Source organism: Oenanthe melanoleuca, chromosome 1A (genome assembly GCF_029582105.1).
Source record: "Oenanthe melanoleuca isolate GR-GAL-2019-014 chromosome 1A, OMel1.0, whole genome shotgun sequence".
NCBI classification, from domain to species: Eukaryota; Metazoa; Chordata; class Aves; order Passeriformes; family Muscicapidae; genus Oenanthe; species Oenanthe melanoleuca.
In genome coordinates, this window is record NC_079334.1 from 63,325,494 (window position 1) to 63,341,496 (window position 16,003).

Sequence of the window (16,003 nt, forward strand, 5' to 3'; positions counted from 1 at the left end):
TCCAGCAGTCAGAGGGGGAGGGTGGGCAGGAGAGCATCCAAACAGAGCAGCTGCCAGCAGCTCAGGAAAGTTTCAAATTCCTTCTGTGCCACGCCGAAATTTAGTCATAAATGACAACGGGGGACCTGGGGACAGAGGGATATTTTCTGAAGGGTGTGATCTGCTGGCTTTTTAGACTCTTATGTGTTCCACATGTCTGAGCGCCTCCCAAACACGTCCTCTGCACATGCCGTATAGCACAGCCGCGCTGTCCTCCCCGCCTTGCATTCGGGCATCTGGAAGCGCGGAGAGATGTTTTCAGCTTGACCCCAGTTGTTGTCTGTGGGAGTTTAGGCCTCAAACTTCCTTTTCATGCCTTTGAAGCCAGGAACTTAAAGAGGAATCAGGCTTCAGCTCCTGGCTTAACCCTTTCACCCTGTGTCTGTCCTCCCTTGGTGGGTAAAATAGTGGGTGTATGTTTCTGTGCTTCGTTAGGTGTTTACAAGTTTTATGCAGCATTTAATATTTCCAGTGGAGGAATAAAATAATGCCCCAAGGACAACATAACTCAGCCTTTCTGACTTATCCCTCCTGGCTCCCTTCTTCCCCTACCCCCTCATCAGTGTGAACAGCCCTAGAATATGGGGCAGTTCAGTGCCCTTCTTAACCCCTACCCTTCCTTCCAAGAAGCACCCTGTTACAGGAAGGAAAAAAAAATAGAGAAAAAAACCCTCCAATTTTGCTTGGAAACTTTAACAAATATTTTCAGTTTTGCTGCCCCTGAAATACCAGCAAGGAGAAAATGTTGGGTCCTCTCTGTGGTTTGTTTTATTCTCTAGATTTCAGCTCCACCAGCAGCTATATCAGTGCAAATCAAATTACGCCTCCTGTTTACTTATCTCCAGAGCTCTGACACTGGCAGCCGAGACTTATCTCAGGAGCCAGCGCCTTCCTCGTGGGTAGGACAGGAACTCAACAGAAGCTGCTTGGAGTGGGAGAAGGAGTGTAAATCAGGGAATGCTCTGCTGCCTGTGCTCCCCAGCAGAGGGGTTACGAAGTCCGAGATGCCCAGGGGCGTGGAGGCTGCGTCCTCCCTGTGGATTAGCAGCCTGGAAGCCAGGGTTTGGACTTCCTCTTACTCATTTGTAAGGAAGAGGCAGTGGTGGACCTGCCCGCAGTGGTGACGGTGTGCTAGCTTGCGGAGCTGGCACTATTTCGCTGTCACCGCGTCCTTCGCGCTGCTGCTGAGGTCGGTCCGCCCTCCTGCCTGGGAGATGGGCTTTATTTCACAGAAGTGCGGGCACAGGGGCCGTGTAAGCGCATCCCACTGCCCAGGAGCACGCGGAGCCCTCCAGGGCTGGCCCAGGCTGACTCAGGGCCGAGGACACGCCGCATTTCTCTCCCATGAAAAGCTTCATGCCTCAGTTTCCCCCTTGGTGGTAGTGTTGTCTTTGTCCAGTGCTGCTCTGAGATGTCCCGGCAGGGCAGCCTATAAAACAGGGGCTGAGATATGACCTGCTGATTGCCGTGCTTTGTGCCGCCGGGAGTGCCCCGGAGCCTTGGGCATCGCCACCACGGGTCTGACAGCACCTGGGGCAGATAAACTGACTCCGCTCGGATCCTGCTCCTGCCAGTTTTACGCGGATTGCGGGATAAAAGCAGTGCTGGGTATCAGCACTTGGGTGGAGCGGGGGTCTCATCTCCTTCACCCCGGGAAAAGTCTGCTGTGCCAGACACCGATGCACCACCCCAGGTGCCAGCCCTCCAAGTAAAATGTAGTCGAATCCCGGTTTGCTCGGAGTTTATAAGTGTTTTCAACACATTTGGCCCCGCGGAGTGAAGCCGGCGCCCTTCCCCGCCTGCCCCCAGGACCGAACCCGCCGCGGGCAGCGGGGGGCGCCCGGCGGGACGGACGGACGGACGGAGGGAGGGACGGACAGAGGCCGCCCCCGCCCCGGGGCTGCCCGCGGGTGCGGCGGGGGGCGCGGGCGGACCCGGGGCGGGGCGCGGCGCAGCGGGTCATTCCCGCCGCAGCGCCGGGCGGAGCGCCGGGCAGCGCTGGGCGGGCGGGCGCCGAGAGCCTCATCCCCTTCTTTCCTTGCAGATCTTCCAATGGAGGCAGCTGGAGAACCTCTATTTCCGCGAGAAGAAGTTCTCGGTAGAGGTGCACGATCCGCGCAGGTGAGCTACGAGACGGGCCGGGCTGAGCCGGGCTGTGCTGAGTCGAGCCGGGCTGTACCGGGCTGAGCTGGGCTGTGCTGAGTCGAGCCGGGCTGTACCGGGCTGAGCTGGGCTGTGCAGTGCCGAGCCGGGCTGACCCGAGCCGCCTGTACCGGGCTGAGCCGGGTCCTGCCGAGGCCGCGCTGCCCCCGCTGCTGTGCGGGGCTCGCTGCTCTTGGCAGCTGGGGAACACGTAAGAGAGAGGTAGCGAGTACCAAGCCGGGGCTGCTGCTTCCTTTCAGCGGGACATTTCGGGGTTTTGAGGATGTGTTTCCCCTCGGCTCCTAGAGGTTTTTTTTTCCCCTTCCCTCTGTTCTGGCACCTTGTGACCCCCCGGATTGTGCGGCTGCGGTGCCTCAGCTGCAGTGCTGGCAGCCCTCGTGTGTTAAAGGGGGGTTTGCCTTGTCCCCGTGTTTCACTCAGAGTCCAGAAATGAGCGCCAGATTTTGTACTCACATGCTTCTTTGTAAATAAATATTCAATAGTGCAACTGAAAGGAATGGCACAGAACCAGAGGTTTACCACCGGCAGCCTGGATGAAAGCCCATCAGTCTTTTTGGCACAGGAGCCTTTTTTTCTTACTTTGGAATCCTAATGTGAGAGTTCAAGGGACTGTGCTGTATCCCATCAGTGCGTTCAGCACTCCCGGTGTGTGCGCGTTACTGGATGGTTACTGCACACAGTGAGTGTGTGGTTCTGACTAAAAGAATTGTCTCGTTTGCACTGTAAGTATGATACCACTGATGGAAACCATCTCTCTGCCCAGACTGATTTGATGTGTTGCTGGTAGTAGTGTGTTGCACTGATCACTCAGCTGTGATCCAGTTTCACCTGTTTCCCGTGCCTGTGTATTAATATAAGTACTTTTATTAGAGGAATTTTGCATGCAGTTTCTATCCTTACTTACCCTGATTAGCACAGTCTTACCAGTACAACGGTGCCTGTCTGCATAGGTGCATTTGTTAAACACCAAGTAAAGCAGCTCATGTCATTGTGCAGAACCTCAAAGCATCTGCTTAATATTAAGCATGTAAACAGTCCCATGAAATCTAGCAGAGCAAATTCCCATAGTCAAAAATACGCTGGGAGATATTCCAGCAGCAGGAGCTGGGGTAGGGTACTATTTCCCCCACCGAGGCTCCAGCAATCAGAGGCATCAGAAACACTTGCTGTGAGCAACCAGCAGCCAGGAGCCCCTAAATGCCCTAAGTTCTGGCTGTTTCCTGGAAGGAGCAGTTGCAAAAAAAAAGAAAGGAAATAGCTCTGGGACCTAAAAATCATGGTAACATATGCAACTCGATGTCGTGCATGAAATGTGACCACACAGAGCAGCCTCTTCTCTCTCATTTGTATTTAGATTATAGGAATTAGTGACACAGAAGAGCTTCCGTTCTTTATTCCATTGCTTTGTTTCTCTGACTCAACACCAGGAGGACAAAGCCCTGTCCCGGGTTGTCAGCCTGGTACTTTCTTGCTACAAAGGAATTAGTTTGGTTGGATTTTGTACCATTTTGATTGTTTTTTTGTATCCAGAATGGCACCATCCAGGTGGAACTGGTCCTCAGGCTGTAATGCAGCGCAGCACGTTGCAGTGGCGTGGTGGAAAGACGCTTTAGCTGGGGTTGTAGTCTCCCAGCCAAGTGGGATGGACTCCTGTGAGTGGTTGTTCAGCGTGTGGAGGGGAGGAGTAGCCAACACAGTGCTCTCTCCACATTCCTCTGCTCGTAGCCAAACCAGAGCCTGAGTCAGCGAAGCCACAGTCAGGAGAGCGAGCGCAGCTCTGTACTTGTGGCCAGAGCTGGGGCAGCACAATGTATGTTTTTAAGCCCTGCCTCTGCCCATGGCTTCCTGTCCCTGACAAGCCATTTAACCTCCTTTCATTGCAGTTATTTATCCCATAAAGAAGGAAAATTATACATTTTAGGGGCTATCAACAGTGTTAATTCCATAGTGCAGGTAGCATGCATGGAGGGAAGTCATGGAAAAAACACCTGTGGGCTGTATCTCTCAGATCTTCAGACACAGCTGTGAAAAGCAAGTCCACAGCTCTGACCAGCAGTCTGCAGACTTTCTAATGGAGTCTGCTGTTTTGATGGGAAACACGTACAGATTCCAAAAAGGAAAAAAAAAATTAGAAATCACTGCTTTTACAGTGAGAAGACGAATGATTTGCAGAGTGTGTTTCTAAGAATTCAGGAGTAACTGTGTTTGAATTGAATAGGATGACACTAGAATTAAGGCTTCAGTCCATGTTTGAGTACCTTAATTTCCTTATAGCTTTATGTGCCAATGTGCTGCAGTAGTTTGTCTCCTTAGACCAATATAAAGCATCCAGAGCTGGATCCGCTCTCCAGTCTCAACTTAAAGAACTCCTCCCAGCACAGCCTTCATTCCCTGTCCAGTGACAGGAATGAGGCAGCCCAGCACCATCAGCTGCTGTTGTGTTGCATCCACAGAGACTTTTCTCACAAGAACAATACTTGTCATAGCACAAGGTCTCTAGCAGCATTCACAAGGAAAGGACTCAGCACAGGGAAACACTGAAACATGAGAACCCAGTTGTCTCAGACCTTGTTTGCATTGGCCAAGGCTGTTTTCTCAGAAATTTCACTCTGATTTGTAGCTCCATAATTTGACTTTAACACATTTTGAAGCACTGAAAAAGCCCTGATGCAATGGCTGTCAGCCCTCTCCCAGACTGAACATTGCCAGCAGTTCTCATTTTGCTGCAGAGTTTTGGTTTTCTTTCATTTTTGGCTCTATCACAACTTTCTTCAACTGTTCACCCCTCCTTGTTCACCTCCAACTTTGGACAAGGCAGTGGCCCAAAAGCACCTGAAGAGAGGTGTCCAGTGCAAATACAGCTGCAGGAGGGGAACCTTAGCAGGCTTGAGGATTTGTGAGTGCTGGTAAAAATGTTGACTCCCCATTGCATGGCAGAGTAGAGCCCCTAGGCTGTCCTACAGTGTCACTTCCATACCTGCATGGCTCAGAGTCCCTGCTGAGTGTGGACTCTGGCAGCCTCTCTGTAACACACCTGCTCCCCAGGCTGTCTCTTGCACCTCTTCACCACCCATGTCCCTAAAAATGTCACATTACTGAGCAAGCCTCTGTACCCATGTCACATCATTTCATAATCCTGCTCTACCACAAGACCCATCTTAACAGACTGGACAGGAGGCCCTTATTTATTTGGGGCTCTGTAGGCAGTGGTGTGGTTTATTCCAGCCAGAGCTCCATCCCTGCAGTGGGAGGAGTTCCACAGACCAGGATGCTGAGAGCCTAAATGTGTGCTGTGCTGGTGTCAGGGGCTCTGCTGGCGGGGTTGCTTTTGAGGGATAAGGAGGAATAATCAAGCAGGTTTGTACAGCTGTGAAAGCATGGGGAAACCTAACCTCTGTTTTTTTGCTGATGTTTGAGAACAATTGGGAGTCCCAGAGAGGAAATATTTAGCCCTTATTTTTCCTGTTTTTAAATTCACTCAGCTAATCACTGAGTCCCATTCTTCTCTCCAGGGCACTAGGCAGCCCCCTCTGAGCCCCACAGCTCCCCGCCCCCATGCTGTGTGCCAAATCCTTTTACATCTGTTTACAAGTGGGGAAACCAAGGTTCCTGAAGAGTTTTTGTCACACTCCCTAAAGCAGCCATTGATCCTGTGGATCTTTACTTGTTACCTGGGTCCTAATATTTGGGATCCACTGTCCAAAGCCAGAGGCAGTGGAGGGTGTGAGGCCTTGGCCTCAGATGTCTCTGCATGGTGATGAGACACAGAGGATTCACACAGGCTTTGGCCTTGGTGGCTGCCCTGGGTTATGCAGCAGGTCAGCATCAGCCAAATCCAGGGGTACAGCTGAGCTGGACAGACTGGATGATCTCTTACTGTTAGTCCTCTGGAGCTTGCTGTCTTGAGGACATATTTAAAGTAAATGCTCTCCTGGCTGGATTAGATATTTATTGCTGGTTTCTAAGCATTTTTTCCCATTAACACAAGGGTGTACATGCTAAAGACAGCAGCTTTTACTATGAGATCTGCTCTGCCACAGAAAGCAATCTGGTGAAACCTTTGTGTAATCCCAGTTCATTCTTTTCTCCTCTCCAGGGCATCTGTGACCAGGAGAACTTTTGGGCATAGTGGCATTGCTGTGCATACGTGGTACGCCTGTCCAGCACTGATAAAGTCTATCTGGGCTATGGCCATTAGTCAACATCAGTTCTACCTGGACAGGAAGCAAAGCAAGGTAAGCATGGGAAGTGCACATTGTGGTGGGTGAGTCCTCACTCACCACAGTCCTGGCCACGTCAAGTCCAGATGGTGGCTTCTTTCCTTTCTACTCAAGATCAAAAAAAAAGGCAACTGACTCAAGATATTTTCTAGTCTTGACCAAACTGAGAAAATTTGTATTGAATTCATGCCTATGGGAGTAAGGATTGAGGAAAAGGTTGTATTGAACTGTGGCCAAATGGAAGGAGCCAAAGTTAGCAAGCAGTTAGGGGCACGTCCCTGTCTGGATGGTTTCCGCGTCTTGAGCTCTCGTAAAGTTAGGGCAGCTTCCAATAACTGAGTTCAAAGTACCTTCACAACCTACAACTGTTTCTGGATTCTTCTTGCTGTCCCTTGCTTTTTACTGATGTATTTCCTGATAAATGAGGGGTAGGGCTATTATTTTAGCAGGGGGAAGTAGGCTTGACAGCCTGGCTGTACAAGGAGCTATTGCAAACTGGTGCTGCACAAAGGGCCATGCAATACACAAAAGAACCCACCTTGAAACCAGAGGAGTGTGTGTTCTCCCTCTTAAATCCTTTCATCAGCAATTTTAGGCATACCCAGAGAAATAGGAGATGGCTTTGATCACTTTGAGATTACTTTGATACAGAGAAAAGATGCTCAGGCAGACTTCCCTCTCCAAATGAGCATACTGGTGTAAAGCTCCACAAGAGAAGACAGAGCCTGTATTGAGTGGGTACCTGCATTGGTCCTCATCTCTGGTGAAATGGCAGAATGTGCAGGTGATGATGCTCCAAATGCCTGAAACTATCTTCGTATCTTGTTATTGTTGAAAGCACTGCATGCATTTTCAGGCTGGGACTGCTCCCTTCCTTGCTCAGGCCCTGGCCCTATCAGGTCTTTTCAGGAGCCAGTTCAGCCCACTAAACTGGAGAAATTATTTTTTTTTCTGCTTTTCTTTATTGCATTATTTTTTTCTGCCAGTTAAATGAATTTAGTTTGCTTTCTGGAATTATGTGGAGGGAATTATGAGTGTGCTGGTAGTCCCACTTATTCTAAGCCCTTCTGACATTACTTTCCCCATCATAAGCTCTGTGACTTTATTGTAAAGTGAGTTGGACTTCTGGCCACGTCTCATCTAATGCAAAAATACATGTTTCACCTTAGTTGCCATAAGCTGTATTGAATTTAGGATTGTGGCCAACTTCCCAACCCTGCCTAAGTGCCAGCTGTAAATATGGACAAAGTTGCATACTCACTGATACCAAGGGAAGGTTTTCTGTCCCCCTTCTCTGCTCAGGACCATCAGGGCAGTGTATAGTCCTCTCTGTCAACTCAGAGATAAATTTCAAACAAATAGAAGTTGATTTTTACTTAGCTTCAGCCAGATGGATTTGCTGATCTTCCTGCAAGGTATTTAGGTCACAAGCAATGAACAAACAAAAGGAGATTCCCTTCTCCTCCCATTTCTTTGGTAAGAAACTGGGTCTCTGAAACACCCAGGTCTTCCCTTCGGTGACTCCTTTTGTTGTTGGCAGATTGTGTTTCAGTTTTATCTCCCCTCTCTCACACTCCTACAGGCAGCACCACCCACCAGCCCTCATTTGTCAACCTGTCACGTCTGTGACCATGTCAGCTTGCTTTGTCACAATAATCCCAGTGGTCATGCTGAGGCTTTGAAGTTAAAGCATACAAATATTTTTGTCCCTTTGTCTTATGGAAACTGATATTTTCATCTGTTGTTCTCATCTTTGACATGGCACTGTCAATACTGATAGATCCATCAATTTTAATTTATCAGTTCATCCTGCTGGTCACTTCAAGGACACAGTGCTCATATGAGGTTCGCTTTGGAAAACTAGTAAATCATATCCCAGAGTAGGGTGATGTGAAATGTCTTTAGTTCAGCTCTCAGGGGCCTAGACAAACATTTATTGAGTTTCAGGTCGCATGGGTTTGCAGCTCCTTAAATCTCAGGCCCCACTTCAATTGAATCTTCGACTTCAAAGCAACACTTAGATATTCCTTCCTTTCATGTCCAAACTTGGCATTTCATATCATTTTGACAAAAGAAAGAAAAATAAAAACAAACTTAGAGGAAAAAGCCTGCTGGAGCTCACAGCACAGCTGAGCCTTTGCTCCAGTGATGTAGATTAGATGGCGGGAGATGTGACATAGTGATAAAGAAAGCTTGAACTCTGTGCTCCTCACATAACTGGGCACCAGTTGGATCTGGACCAACAGCTCCACTGGAAAGAAAAGCCTTCACTTGATTTTAAAAAGAAATAAAATCCGCTTTGGCTGGATTCTGACCGTTTTGCAAGTGAGATCCCAGCCTTGCTGCAGCCTCTCTCCGTGCTGAACTCCTGCCAGCCTCTCGCTCCCTGCTGATCTCTCTCTCCCTGCAATCGAAGCGTAACGGGGACACTGAAAAGATCCCCAGCTTCCCAAGTCAGCTTGTCAGCATGCAGAACTCCTGTCAGCTTCCCTTTTTTTTCGAGAGACAGATGCAGCAGGACTTGAAGGCATGTCTTTCTCTGTTGACTGCACTGAGTCAATCAAACATTTGGCCTAGAAACCTTGAGAAGTCCCATTTCGTGGGAATTTTCAACACCACGTTCCTCCAAGTGCAAGGCTTTTTGGCTGAATGAACTGGTAGGAAGAAGGCCAAGGGTTTCAAAAAATCACCTCCAGCAAAGCCCCATCACTGTAGCAGGAGGGATAAATTCATCCCTGGTGTCCATCTTCTTCCTCATTTCACTGATGGATTTTTCCTCACCCTCTGACCCTTTCAGAACAGCACTGGGGATCAGTTTGGCCCCATGCTTTGCAATGACTCATGAATGAGCCAGTCTTCCTCCATGTAAATGAGACTTGGCAGGTCTGCTCTAAGTGCTTTACAATTTCTGAGCCTGGAGGGAGCGCGGGGCTCAGGGGAGCACTAATGGGGTGTAGCCCAGCTTTGCAGTGCTGTGCTGCAGCCCACAGCCTGCACGGGCCTCCTGCTGCTGCTGCTCAGTGGCCTGTGTGAAATGAGCTGCTGCTCTGATTGCTACTGCTGCTGAGAGCCTGTCCAATGCACGAGACCACCCGACTGACTGGCATTGCTGTAGGCACAGAGGCAGCAGGGACTGAGCAGGAAAATTAACCCCATTCATTTCAGGAGATGTTTCATCTGCACTGTTCAGTGCAGGGCAGCATTAGCACAACTGTTATTGAATCTAAAATCTTCTCCTATGGTTTCAGCGGGTTTGAATTGTACCCTTTGCAGAGCAAGCTCACCCTGCCCTGCTAATCCTATCTGCTCCTTTGTTTTTCCTCTCTCCTGCCTCCAGGGATGCCAGGCTTTGGTCTTATATCACCTTTTCTTTTGCCCTGTATAGGGTACACTTCCAGCCACGGCTGGCTTGGCCAGGACCACAACAGCACCCAGCAGTCACATTGCCTTCACTCAGCACTTTGGTTGGTGTCTAGTCAGACAGGTAGGGCCAGAGTGTGTCCTAATTTGCATTCTGAAAGTGAGTGGAAATAAACTACAGGGCTGCTTGCTGTAACTATCCTACAAAAAAGGAAAACCACTGCTTCATGGAGCAGTAGGGATGGATCTGTCCATGCAGACTTGGGGTTTGTGCTTTTCTGAGGCATCCACTGCCAGGACTCAGTGTGTTGGGTCAGGCAGACACTGGCTTTGATCAATGTAGCTGTTCCTGGGGTTATACAAAGTACACATAACCCTACATATACACAGGGTTATACAACATACACACCTGCAGGGGATTTATCCCTTTATTTATACAGGACAAAGGCAGTTGAAAGGCTTGTTGCCTCCAAAGATGTGGCATTGCAGCAAGACAACTGTTCATGCTTAGGCTCCTTATCAAGACTTCAGTAGAAGGAAATCTCATTAGATAAAAGCAGTGATTTTCCTCTTCACCTGGAACTGACCTTCCAGAACTATTTGAAGAAGATGTTTCACAGGCCTTGTTTCTGACCAGAAATGTCTGATCCAAGAGGCTGAAGAGTGCTGTCCTTCCCCTGGGGCTGATTTTAGGGAGGAGCTGCTGGAAATGAGCAGTGTCTAACTGGTTGCAACATTAGTTGCAGAGGCCCAGTAGTGGTTGACTGATCTGATATCTTGTCAGGTAGTTCAGCCTCTGCACTCTAAAGGACTGCACTGTTCACTCTTGCAAACAAGGGAGAACACACGCCCTGTTATTGGGGTTGTTGTGTAAATAAGCTTGTGAGGCATTTGGATACCTCAGAATGGTAATGACAGAGCCCATAAATACCCAGGAATATTAAATTATGATAATACTTCTGAGGGTGTTTTCAGTGTAAGGCTCTCCCAGTGCTGTCTTCATTTGCAGTCTTAAATTAATCTTAAATATAGAGTGTGCTATAGGGAGACATTTTCCTTCCCTTATTATTTCACTGATATGCAAACAGAGGCAGAGATCACTAAGAACTTAACCTTAAGTGTCTTACCCAAAGCCCCATAGCACATCAGTAATAGAACTAAGAAGCTCAGTGGTGAGCATTCAGTCATCAATTCAGGCTTAGTTCTTGTTGGAATGGTTTCTTCTTTCTGAGGATGTGAAATAACACTGACTATCCCATCATGAAGTCATCCCTGGTATAATATCCCACCCCATCATGTCTGGTATATGGACATCAATCAGCTTTGACTTGTCAGCACAGTAATGATGTGTCCATCCCCTGGGCTGTATGGCCAGGGCTGAGTCTCTTCTGGCCTTGAGAAGGTGCAGAGGTGAATGCTCAAGTGATCTTGAACTAGGGCTTCACACCCTTTTGGATAAAACTGTTGGAGTTGGAGAGTGTTGGCAAAATGTGCCAACAGCATTATGTGTTCTGAGAAATTAAAATTGCAGGTCAGTGGCCCTGCAAGGACAGATTAATTGAATCTCAGAAGCACAGGGCTTGTAAGATTTGAGCAATGGGCTGAGATGACTGTTGGATGTCCATTCCAGCTGAAATTTCTTTTCTATTCTATTCTATTCTATTCTATTCTATTCTATTCTATTCTATTCTATTCTATTCTATTCTATTCTATTCTATTCTATTCTATTCTATTCTATTCTATTCTATTCTCTAGGTTTATGTACTATGCATTATTTACTTTCTTGTAATTACAAATTGCAACAATCTTGTTGACGTTTGGTGTGGAACAATGGCCATGCCCTAATGTGGCCAGTTACTGAGCTGGGCTGGCTGTTGTTTCCTACTAGAGTAATGTTGATGCTTTGAAGAGGTCCTTCACAGTAGGGGCATTGCATGCAGCTTGTTAATCTGGACAATAACCTGAATGTGTTTTGCTGTCAGTGTATTCTTCCAGCTTCTCATGACAGCCCATTTAATGCATGTCCTCACCATGTCTTGTTCCAAAGCTTTCTGCTGATTTGTGAAGGCCCCTTCTGGCTTCCTTTAGATGTCAGAGATGGTCTTTAGCATTTGAGCTTTTCAGCAGGCTATTATGATGGCATTTCTGAAGGTTTCTTATTGTATGTGGTAAAACAGTGACTCCATACATCCTTTGTTTAAGAGAGAAAAATGTGCATGGCAAAGCAGAGAAAAACCCAAACAACAGGAAGCGATGCCAGAATTGTACCCATTTAAGAATGTAAAAAGTGCAGCAGTGAATACTGTGTGAATACTGTGCCAGATTGCTTCTATTCTTGTAAAATAATCCAAGTTTGCTGTGGAGGCCTGTTTCCTGCCACAGCAAAAGGTCTTTTTTCTTCTGTGAGCTGTCAAGAGGCATTACTAACTCCTGTGTCCACCTCCAGTCCAAGATTCATGCTGCAAGAAGCTTGAGTGAGATTGCCATTGACCTGACTGAAACTGGAACCCTCAAGACCTCAAAGCTGGCCAACATGGGGAGTAAAGGCAAAATTATCAGTGGAAGCAGCGGGAGTCTTCTGTCATCAGGTAGGTCCTTTGTCCTGTAACTGGAGGGAGTATGGTGGGAAGGGCCATGCCATGGTATAATGGGAAGCAGCCAGAAGCTGGATTGCAGAAATGAAAGTCACTTCCCTTTAGCCTTTCTGTCTGTCCAGGTGACAGTCCATCGCTCAGCACGTTGCTCCACAAACAGCAGAGGCAGCAGCCTCCCCCTCTCTCTTTACCACCACTCATTTCCTCCTTGACTCCAGGATTCATCTCCAACCTCTCAATTTCCAGCTGAAACCTTGTCTCTCTTCACAATTTCTACCCTAACCATCCCTTGGTATCCAGCTTATCCTGAGGCAGATGGGTTTGTGGAGGAGTGCCCAGCCAGCAGTAGGGAAGCAGTCACCCAGTGCAGCTCACAAGGGAAACAGGCTGGGAACTGGAACTGAGGCTGGGAACTGGTGATGTCCCTCAGATTGTTGAGACAGGGTGTCTTCTTCCCCAAGTGTACATATGCTTTGGCTCTCTATTGCTGGGATTTGTCTGCTATCCCAGGCTCAACAGAACTATTCCCTAGCACTCTACCAAACTAATGCCAGGGTCCTGAAGGTTTCTTGTTGTGGCTCAGAGCACTTTCCTGTGTGAGGAACATGTCATGTGTGAGAGAAACCCAAGGGAAGGTGATGCAGAGGAGAGCTAGAGCAGGAGGAGAGAAGGACTGGAGAAGGGGGTCAGGAGGTTGTAAGTTTTTGATACTCTTCTGTCAGTCTGAACCAGGTAAGCTGTGTGTAAAACAATGATAAATGTCACTACAGGCTTCAAGCAGGGGGTGATATTTAGCAAAGAGCTTGAAGCTGCTGGGTGAGCTCTTCAGGAGGGCAAGGTTTCTGGTATCACTGTAATTAATAGTTTCAGACAATTAAATACCTTCTGTTAAGTATCACATCAAGTTTCCAAAACCAAATGTGTTGAGATGGGTAACAGCAGAGAATAACCTTCTCAGGTTTGGACAAAGGAAGAACCCATCTAAGAATGCAAATGCTTTAAAACTGAACCCACATTGATGTAGTTGATTAGTTTTTCATCACTGTATCCTTCATGTCTTAAAACCCTGCTTATAAAATTTTCAGCAAGGGGTTAAAATGGGCAGAGTTTCCAGAGCTGCTTGCTGTGCAAGTCCTTGCCTTGCCTGTGAACAGAGTTGCCTTTCTGCTCCTGAGGTCTTCCTGACAAAGTATACAATCCACTGTCTGTGCCTCCCATTGCTTGGGGAATTGCAGTAGCTCAGCAGATCCCAGATTGGTGTCAGGTTGTTGGAAGTCTTTGTTTGGCATTTTTTCCAGCTCTCCAGCTGAAAGGTAAATAACATTAAGTACCCCAAGTAAGTTCTTAAGGTCTTTCCAAGATCTCAGCCTCCTGGGCACCATTCCTAAGTTTGTGAGAGGTACTTGGTAGTAATTCTGTTTACACATTAATACATGGACTTTTTGTGTTCCTGGAAAAAAAAACACTGGGGTTTGCTTCTACTCTTACACCTGGAAAGAGCAGTAGCATGTGAAAGCTGGCAAAAAATCAGGGCCAGAAAAGCTGGTGTAGGCCCAGCATCTATCAGAGTTAAGTGTATGGAAATTCCAAACAGAGAGCTGCCCATGCTCTTATTTCTGTACTTTTGTGCTCCCTGCACCTTTCTGGCTGAGCACAGCATAGACTCATCAGAATTTCACTAGTGGCTAGAGCCACCCAGAGTTCATTGACCAGGTGAGTCATTTCTTCAGTCCTGGGCAGGTGGATTTCCTACCTGTGTTCCTTCATAGGACTTTGTGAACCTCTGTTTCTGTCAAGGTGCTGCTGGTGGGCCAGGAGAGCACAGCTCCCTCCCTGTTCCTTTCTTCAGAGCTGCCTCTTACATCCAAAGTGTTGAGGAGAGCTGCAGAGTTTGCTGCTGCTGTGTGCCTTCTAGCAGCTATGAGTAGCTACAAAAAAGTATTGAGAGAAGATGTTTGGCAGAGGTCAGGTACCAGGGAACTGGAAACCCTGGATTGCTTCCACACTCAGAGCCCTCTGCTCCAAGACCCCCTTCCCTCAAGCCTGGCTGGTGGAGGTGGCCCATCCCTGTCCCAGTGGATGGGAGGGGGCATTCATTGTCTGTCCCACTGGGCACAGCCACTGGCTCTGTCCCAGGCTTTGTGTTTCCTCCCATTGTGCCAAAGATTATCGGCCCACAGCCACAACAATGATGGGTTATCGCAGTACAGCCTGCACGCTGGAGAGAATAAGTGCTAATGATTAAGTGGCCACAGTAGACTTCCAGGCTATAAATACCTCAAGTGACTCGAAATCACAAGGTCAGGACTGAATCTGTGTTTACCCCCACTTCCCTACTATTCTCAGTCATTTTTTTTCTTGAATATTACTTGTGGTCATTTCCTCCCTCCATCTCTCTCCTCCTCACTGGAGGGGCTGTCAGCTCCATGAGGAGCATGCCAAAACTGGCATGTCTCCCCTGGGCTTGCAGCAAGTCTGCAAGGAAAAGTTTGTTGTTGCTTGCAGCTGTCACACTGTCTGGAGAAGATCCTGCTGTGCAGTACAAGACAGACACTGCCCCACACCACTTGCAGTCTCTAGAGACAGCAGAGGAAAGATGGAGTCTTGCACTGGGAAGTGGCTTCCTCATGATCACAGCAATTCAAGACCAAAGCCTCAGCTCCTCCATTTTTCCCACGCTCTTGGTCTCAGGCTGTTCACTGCAGATTTTTTCTGCCCAAGTCCATTTCTGACAAGCTGAGTCTAATTTTGTCCTCATTTTGGATCTGAAGGGGCCTTCCTAGGACAGTGTGCTGCTGTGATTTGGCTCAGGGATCTTCTGCTCAGGATCTGTGGGCCATCCCTGGACATCTGGGGAAAGATTTGCCTGTGAATTAAAGCTCTGCTTTCACACAGGCAGGAGCCAAATCAAAGCCAGCAGAACAAAACTGAGTTAGTTCTAAGGTAGATTTTTCCTTTGGAGTCTGTGCCATAAGAACTCTGCAGGTCTCCAGGCTAGGAGGAGCCCTGTAATCTCTGGGTTAGGGTTGCACTGAGCCCCAGACTTCCTTCTTCATCTCTGGGCAGAGGAAACACCCCAGAGGAGCATCCCAGCTTTATCTCTGAGGGTGCATTCAAGGAGCCTCCAGCCCCCAAACCCCATTCCTTCTGCAGCAGTGGAGGTTTCCTGTGCAGGGGCCTGTTTACATTTGAAAAGAGCCCAGCAGAGTGCAGGCAGGCAGTGCCCAGGCCCTGCTGCAGGGCTGTGTCCCAGCTGCAGTGCCCCGGTGGGTGTTGGAGAGCATCAGCGTGGCCACGAGCTGGGGCTGCTGCAGAGTCACCCACAGGATATCTGAGCTCTGAGCACATCCTGTGTGGAGCAGCTCTGAGGAAATCCTCTGTGCTGGGCAGAGAGCAGAGATAGGGGCTGTCTGGGGCTGCTGGCTGCTGTGTGCTGACATCCTGGTGCAGAGTCAACCAGGCTCTGGCACGGGGCGAGCGTGGGGGAAACTTCCCTCCCTGCTCAGGGGACAGCCAGGCTTCCACAGGGACCTCAGCCAAATGCCAGTGAGCTGCAGCCAGCAGCCGGATGTAGAGTGAAGGGTTTGCCATATTTAGATGTGTTTTTCCTAGAGCTGGAGACTTGGA

The 16,003-nt window shown here is 48.4% G+C and overlaps 1 protein-coding gene across 1 annotated transcript in view; it reads left to right on the forward strand.

Annotated features, from left to right (window-relative positions):
* The window catches only part of FRMD4A (FERM domain containing 4A), a 174,414-nt gene that overhangs the window by 133,010 nt on the left and 25,401 nt on the right, over positions 1-16,003 (forward strand). The window contains exons 12-14 of the mRNA XM_056516370.1: positions 2,084-2,160; positions 6,299-6,437; positions 12,229-12,370. Of these exons, the coding sequence (XP_056372345.1) occupies positions 2,084-2,160; positions 6,299-6,437; positions 12,229-12,370 (358 nt within the window). The remainder of the gene's footprint in view (positions 1-2,083; positions 2,161-6,298; positions 6,438-12,228; positions 12,371-16,003) is intronic.